Source organism: Eurytemora carolleeae, unplaced genomic scaffold (genome assembly GCF_000591075.1).
Source record: "Eurytemora carolleeae unplaced genomic scaffold, Eaff_2.0 scaffold612, whole genome shotgun sequence".
Lineage (NCBI taxonomy): Eukaryota > Metazoa > Arthropoda > Copepoda > Calanoida > Temoridae > Eurytemora > Eurytemora carolleeae.
The window spans coordinates 103,812-112,033 of record NW_019396569.1 but is presented as its reverse complement, the minus strand read 5'-3'; the positions used below and the strand labels follow the sequence as shown (position 1 = coordinate 112,033).

The 8,222-nt window shown below is 31.5% G+C and overlaps 1 protein-coding gene across 1 annotated transcript; it reads right to left on the bottom strand.

Moving 5' to 3' along the window:
* Positions 1-248: 248 nt before the first annotated feature.
* Positions 249-7,998, bottom strand: LOC111705647 (uncharacterized). Its single transcript, XM_023478264.1, has 5 exons — positions 7,925-7,998; positions 6,862-6,885; positions 2,390-2,456; positions 1,438-1,892; positions 249-274 (listed from the first exon to the last, which is right to left on the bottom strand). The coding sequence occupies exons 1-5, from the start codon at positions 7,996-7,998 to the stop codon at positions 262-264; spliced, it is 633 nt and encodes a 210-aa protein (XP_023334032.1). The 3' UTR covers positions 249-261.
* Positions 7,999-8,222: the final 224 nt, after the last annotated feature.

Below are 8,222 nucleotides of genomic sequence, written 5' to 3'. Positions count from 1 at the left end.
TGTTTATGGTTTTGATAAATTGATTTCAAATTATTCATCAGAAAAAGGTTTCAAGGGAATATTGTGAAGCGTACATTGCCATTTTTGCATCTAGGGTCACATTTAATTACGCTCACAGTCCCTTTAATTTCTGTACAATGTATGTACTTTGTATATGTACTGCTTTGTATCAATGAACTGTATTATATACATGCAGTACATGGACAGCACTATTTTGTTTATCTAAGTCATTAACTTGTAAATCTGTTGAAAATATCATTATCAATGAACATACCTGAAAAATTAAAAAAATTAATTAACCTTTACTTAATCTGAGTTTTTTATTAATAATCTTTCAGACAATAGAATAAAGTGTTTTGTCGAATACAAATAAATATTAGAATTATTTTCGAGACATAATATTTTTTGCATGAAAAGGAGTAAAAAATAAGCCTCCAGGGACGGTTTCATAAAATATGATAAACAATTTTACTTAGAAAGTGTGTGAGATTATCACGATCTGAATGGTTTTTTGGTGGGTTTGTGCATCAAATGATATCGTCTTTACAGGGAGTGTTCGCGAAAAATGAAAGGGGGTATAGACTTAATTCGATAAAAAAGCGCTTTTGATCGCTACTAATCTTACTTCTATCTGTTGCGTCTATAAGATGCAACATAGAAAGATGCAACATACGACTTAGACAGTAAAAAATCTATTTAATTTCAAACAAATCATTCAGAAATTACAACCTATAGTCATCGATTATCTTTCGCCACATTTGTATATAGTTGATTTTTCATAATATGTTTTAATTGTTATGATCTGGGAGTTACTTATAAAAACATTTATTCCTGTTTCGAGGATTTTTGGTAATGAAGACGACATTTGAATATTTTCCAGGAATGTTCGAAAACAAGTTGTAAGCTAAATATTATCTTAAAAAATAAAATCAAAACATATTATGAAAAATCAACTATATAAAAATTTGGCGAAAGATAATCGATGACTATAGGTTGTAATATCTGAATGATTTGTTTGAAATTAAATAGATTTTTTTACGGTCTAAGTCGTATGTTGCATCTTTCTAAATTTGTATGGACACTACGTTCTTCAGTATTAGTCGTTTTTAACAATTTTCTCCTTATAGACGCAACAGCTGGAAGTAAGATTAGTAGCGATCAAAAGCGCTTTTTTATCGCATTAAGCCTATACCCTCTTTCATTTTTCGCGAACACTCCCTTTAATAAGCTCATGGGATGTTGAAAAATAAGTGTGAATCCGTCTTTAAAGTCTTATGATTTGTAGGTAACCATGTTTAGTTTCCAGGAAAAGCTGGGTTCCTGTAAGCTATTTTAATATTGTTTAGTAGGTTAAAACTTTAAATAGGATACAACTGAGGGGAAAATGTTGTGTTACTGTTTATAATTGTATATTGCGTGACAATCATCATTCCCCACCTTTTCTGTGTCTTGCAAATTGCCCCCAGGCTTTCCCTTCTATTCCCTGGTTCTAATTCATTCTCCCGGGGTCTTCCTCCTTCTTCTCCTCCTTCTCCTCCTTCTCCTTCAACCCTTCCTTCTTTAATACACTTTCCATTGATTGGAGAACCTTTCGGAGAATTTTTCAATGTTTCATTTGATTTCCTGGATTTGTGCACTTCACATAAATAACTTTTTTCACTTTCAATACACTTTTCTTCAACTTCGTGGATTTTTCGTAGATTCTTTTTGGCCAATTCGACCCGCTTTGCGGCCCTGGTGACGTCAGGTGAATCAGGTCGGATCTTCTTGAGAGCCCGATGGACGAGTTCAGGGCTGCTGACCGGCCGGCCCGGCTCTTCCAGGCCAGCCTTCAACAGGTCTTCGTAACCCAGGTAGAAGGATTCTGTGTCAGAATCCTTTAATACTTCAACCTGATACTTTAACAGCTTCAAAATAGGCCATGTTAAGTGCTACATAAAATTCAGCCTATTACAACTTTTTTTGGAAAATGCCTTTTTAAAAAAAGAATGATAAAATATTTCAATTATTTAACTTCCCAATAAAATAAGGAAAAAAATATAAATCCCGCGAAACTAATTGAACTTTTAGTTTTAAAGATTCCATCTAAGTAACTGAGGATTTAATATTAAAGCTTTTTGTGGGAAAAATACAGATCGAACGCTTTCTCTCTCGCTGTAGTTGGAAAATATTAAAAGTTTTAACATTTCAGTCTTTACTGCAACTTTGTATCAAAGAAAAAAGTTTTTCTACTGGAAAATGTGAACAATTAAAGTAAGTTCTGTGTGAAAATATACCCCCCCCCACACCACCACCCTGTAACTGGATGAAATAGCTGGGCCCCGGCATTGTTTTCGTGTTATACTAACATAAAAGACAAAATTCAATTATGAACTTTTTGAAACTTTTCCTTGGCAGTCCAAATTTTGCCGTCTGCAAGCTTGATTTCTGTTTGTTTTGGAGAACTCGTCTTGTGCCTGGGAGATTTATTTTCAGAATTGGAGTCCGTTTCTTCAGTAAATAAAGTTTGGTTGATGTTTTGACAAATGTTTTTTATGTACGGTGTACACTTTAGCATACTGAGACGGTACTGTACAGTGTACAGTGTACGGACACAATTTGCTTACCGTACTGTACAATTTCTGTTAACTTTTACTTGATAAAACTCATCAATTTTGTCTATTAGGTCACCATTTTTTATATTAACCAAATCCAGATTGGTAAAATTCTTATTTTTCTGCTTTCATTTTATGATGAATATAAATAGTTTCCTGAAACCTAATACATCACACCGAGATGTATTTTTCAGCCTTTCAATTCCCAAATATTCTATTCTATTATAGATGAATAGATGAAAAAAACATTAACTTTTTAATGGATTTGGCCATTTTAAATCTCTCGCGGATTATTTAAACAATATTAAAATATTAACTTATTTCTCTGTTGTTATCTAACAAACTAGATGATTAGAATATGAAGTTTATAGACACTTCTCTTTCTATGTTTCAATTTAGAGACACTTTTCTTTCTATCTTTCAATTATTTCAATTTATAGACACTTATCTTTCTATGTTTCAATTTAAAACCACATATATTTCTTTTTATGTTTCAATTTATAGACACTTATCTTTCTATGTTTCAATTAAAGACACATACATATCTTCATGTTTTAATTTATAGACACTTCTCTTTCTATTTTCCAATTTATAAACACATACATATCTTTTTATGTTTCAATTTATAGACACACATACTTCCCTTCCTACTTCTAAAACATGTAATAGTTTTGTCCATGTTTAAATAATGTTCTTTCATGTCTGGAGCAAAAATAATTGCGCAATTTTGAGAGAAAAATGTTTCAAACTTTGAAAAATCTAAATTCTATAGAAAACCTTGGCATATAGCAGTTTATTCAGAAGAAAGGAAAAAAGTTGAATTCATTATTTTTTCATGAATACATTCGTAGAGACTCAAACTTGGATAGAAGGACTCTCAAAATATTATTAAATTTTATAGAAATATTTTATTCTTTATTTCGACAGACATTAAAATTTTGCACTTTTTATAAAAAATGTCAGCCAAAAAAGAATTTAAAAATTAAAAATGCAATGAAAGTTTGAGGCAGGGAAGAAATCATCATTGGAGACCCCCAAAGACGTCTCGTTGGAGACCCCTGATTTTCTTTGGAGACCACAAGTTTTTTCATTGGAGACCCCTAACTTTTCGTTTTAAGACCCCACATTTCTTTTTTCACCCCCAACTTGCATTGGAGACCCCCAAGACAATTGGTGGTCTCCAATGAGAATCTTGGAGTTCTCTAATAAAATCTTTTAATATTAATCTTTTTAGAAAGTAGCATATGTGTTGTAGTTTAGTTTAATGTGAGAATAGGGTATCACCACAAACTAAAGAAAATTGTACGCAGCACAGGCAGCCGTAGTACATTTCAAGTTCCGAGCCGGGCCAACCTTTCCGGTCCCAGTTTGTACTGTACCTAGCTCTATGGACAGGACTAGCCAGTGCAACAAGGTTGACGCGGTCAGACTTTAGCTTCATATAAGTTGAATTTACTTTTACTAAAGGGACAGATTTGCGTGGCAAGCTTATATTCTTTCTATGTTTTCAATCAGAACTTCTTTTAAAACTATTGAAATTAACAAAATGTTTTGAATTTCTAATGTGACAAGATAAAGAAATTGAGCCTTTGTCACAAACTCAGATTTTCTATTTCCTATATCTTTGCAACCTGAAGGTGTTAACCTTTGTTATTTAAAACTATGATTAATTGATCTAACAGAATTCATAGTTTTAAAAATATCTAAGGTGTAAGAAATTTGGTTTTAAATATTAAAAAAAGGCATAGTTTGTGACACAGACTCAATTCTTTTGTTTTTCCTTTTCATACGGTGGTAGGCGATTATATCAATATAACTAAGACGACTTTCGATTTCAATTTCGATATATTCCCAGCTTTAAACAGCATGAATAAACAAAAACATGGAAAGAAAGAGAAGCTGTTAATTAACAAATCTTCTCTTTAATTCGAAAAAGCTTGCTAAAAATAAGAATTATGTTAAAATGTCATTTTCATTATATTGGTATATACTTGTGCGTTGAATGAAACTAGATAAGGTAATAAGGTCACAAAGTTGGACTGCTAATGTCGCGTTAATTTTCCCTTCTCCTTCGTCTAGTGAACAGCAAAAATGCATTTCAATTTTACTTGAAATATCAGTTGAAACTTGGAAAAAGTCTTTAATCCTATTTGTTAAATAATATTCAAACCACAATATTTGTAAAAATTTGGTTTTTAAACTTTTTCTGAGAAGCAGTTGTCAGACAAATTCAAGTATTTCTAAAAATAAAGTCCCAAAATCGAATTCCGATTAAACTTCATTAAAAATATACAAGGTATAATGCAGGCATTTTTCGTGCAGTAAGGGATCAAAGTATGATAAAGGAAAAGATAAAGATGAGCAATGTGGAGGAGAGGAATATAAGGAAAGGATTGAAAAAGGAAGGCGAAAAGGGGTTAAAGGGAAAATATTATAAGGAAGTTGAATTCAAGTATTTTAGAATATTTAATTATCAAGTTCAATATTGATTTTGAATATTGGCCAATTTAACGAAAGTTGAATAAAAGAATTTTAAGATTCTTTAATTTCTGAAAGTAAACGAAATGATTCCTTGTCACAAACTCTAATTTGAAAATCCTTATATCTTTGCAATCTGATATCGTAATTATAGTTAGTAGTAAGTAATTAGCTTTTTTGATTTGTTTAAGGGACTGTAAGCGTAATTTTAAGTAACCTTAAATGAAAAGATGGCGTTGCCCGATTCACTCTTAAAACCGTTGTCTGATTAAGTGTCAATTAATAATCAATGTTTATAATTAAAATAAAAAATTATATTCAATTGTGGTTTCTCTACTAAACTGACGCTTTATCACAGAAAAACATTAAGGAATTTAAACGCTTGTAAACCTAGAAAAAAACGACAATATCTTCCACATTATTGTTCAGATTAAGGTTTCGGCTTGGGACGTTTGTGAATAAGGTATTATTGCCATCTTTGCATGGAGAGTAACTTGAAATCAGTACTCACAGTCCCTTTAAAGGAACTTTCTAACATTTTATTTTTGATGTTGGTAGAAGAAAAGCATGCATTGTATTCACATAATATTTTCTAGAAATTCTGACAATCATTTCCCGCCGGAAAAATATCTTTCCGAGGCAAGAATATTTTCGTAGAATTTGTTTAGAACAAAAAATAAATCTTGTTATTTTTTTATATTTTTAGAACTTTTCAAATTAGCAAGCTTATAGTGATTTACAGCGCTTGTAAAGCGGCTCATGAGGGAGGAGAATAGGAGAATAGGAGAATAGGAGAATATGTTGATGTATTAGATAACAAACCTTACAATAAAGCAATAGAAAACCTTATATACGTTCATTTTTACATTTTGAAAATACTTTAGTCTTCTCTTATTCTTTCACACCAAAGATACAAGAAACATTTTTATTGTCGGCGTAATTTCAAGAAAATCCCCATTTTAAAAATTTGTTTCCCGATCTTACAATTTTTTTTTTCATTTTCTCGAGACATATCTGCATATAGAACTAACTAGAACTTTTTCATTTAACCTTAACCTTTAATAGGGTGAAGGGGGAGGTGTCTTCACTAGCATGGGTATCCCCACCAAATTACTAAAAAGGTGGACTGCCCCCCGTCAGTGTAGGGTTAAGAATGAAGATAAATTCATGTTTTTATTTCTCTCTAAATGAAATACTTGCAAGGTTTGAAGAAGAGTTAGAAGGGAAAGGAATGTATATATTTGACCTGAAGGTCTCTGCGGTCCCATCTAATCATTTGGCAACCTTAGAACACTGAGACAGAGAGAGTGGGGGGAGAATACTACCCCCCCCCCCACCAACCATTTTTGTCGAGGAAGAGATATAATAAAAATATAATTTACTTGGATGAATCCCGAGGCATCTTGAAGTATGCTGAGAAAAATTGCCAATAAAAGATAATAAAAACAAATAAAAATAAACTTACAAATTCAATTGATACAAAGTTGCCAGGATGACTTTGTTCCCTTTAAAGGGACTGGTGTCGTAATTTGAAGTGAACCTCCATTTAAAAAGAAAAGAGCATGCCTGATTTACAACGGTACTTATGATTATCAATAATTTGATAATAAAGTCGTTCTTCTGACTTGAAAAGTGGTAAATTCTTGACTTTAACACTTAATTTGACGACCTTTAACTGGGTACCGTTGTGAATTAGGCATACAACTCAATCGATGGAGTACCAATTTCAAATTTGTTTACATTCTCGTTAAGCAAACATATTAATATTTTTATTAATTTGAAAAAAAACCTCCAGATTATGGTTATTAAGACGCTTCACACCCCCTTTTCTAGCTCTTAAGTATCTCAAATCTCATTTTTCATCTTACTTGACACAAACAAATATTTTCACCGATTTATGTTGAAATTGGTGTATTTACATAAATAAAAAATGTCACTTTTTCCGAGCAAAGATTTTCTTTGGGTCTTATGATCGTATTAGTTTTTTGCACTACACAGACTTGTTTTTCAAGATTGAGAACATTTTTTAATATCTACGAACATGTTTCTATTCAATGAGCTCAAATTTAGGCTTTTAGATCTAAAAATAACATTTGTACTGTAACAAACTGTTACCTAACATTGAAAATATAAAATTGTGCAAACGGAGATTATCTTTTACTTTTTACTTCGCTCCAGTTGGAAACATCAGGACTCAGAAGCCCATAAAATTTTTATTTTTAGATCTATACAAGCTTAAAATTGGGCTCATTAAATCGGAAATTATACTTGAAAATACGATAACAAGCGAGTCTGTAGACCATTATTGCCCGTTTTTTAGACACCCTGTAGATAGATCTAATTTCTAGTTTGAATTGTTGGGTTTAGACAGGGGTTGGAGTGTGTTTAAAACAGAACTTATCCTAACTTTAATTAAACAGTGGTTTTCTTTAACTTTCAACTCATGCATTCAATCATCTCTGGCTCTACATCTATATTTAAACATTATACTTATCTAAACTTCCTTAAACTTTATTTCAATATACCCTAATTTATAGAATGCCATGTATAATTCACAACGATACCCTGCAAACCTTTGTCTAATTAAGAATGAAGAAGCCATCCATGTTTCTCTTTTTTTTAAAATTTATTATCATTGAAAATTCAAAAAATCTTTTTTTAAAGAAATTGAGTCCTTGCCACAAACTCTAATTTTTCTAATCCCTATATCGTTGCAACACAATATTGTATCCAGGCCTTAAATATGTGAGATCAATAAATCTGAGTTTGAAATACAACTAAGAATGAGACTTCAGAGACGACTGTACGAAATGTAAACTGTCTGTTTCCGTATATTCATAAGTCCCTTCAACTATAGATCTTTGTCCTGTGCTCTATCAGTTAAAAGGCCATAAACAGAGAACTTAAGAACCTTTTCAACCGTCATATTTAATGAGTCTCATTCTTTGTGGGTAACCTTATTCTGAGGTTTACATTACCAGGTTGCTAAGATATAGGAATAAGAAAACTCAAGTTATTATATTATATTGACCTTCGATATATTAAACTGTAAAGGGATTAAGTCTTTGTCACAAACTCAAATGTTCTAATCCTTATATCTTTGCAACCTGTTAATGTAAACTTTCAAATTTCAAACTTTGACTATTTGCT

Bases quoted from the DNA above. Each gene is read 5' to 3' on its own strand.
- LOC111705647 (XM_023478264.1), bottom strand. From the start codon at position 7,998: ATGACGGTTGAAAAGGTTCTTAAGTTCTCTGTTTATGGCCTTTTAACT. The intron at 6,886-7,924 runs GTTGAAGGGACT...GGGGGTGTGAAG, and splicing joins GCACAGGACAAAGATCTATA to CGTCTTAATAACCATAATCT. The intron at 2,457-6,861 runs GTTTTTTTTCAA...TAAATCTCCCAG, and splicing joins TTAATAACCATAATCTGGAG to GCACAAGACGAGTTCTCCAA.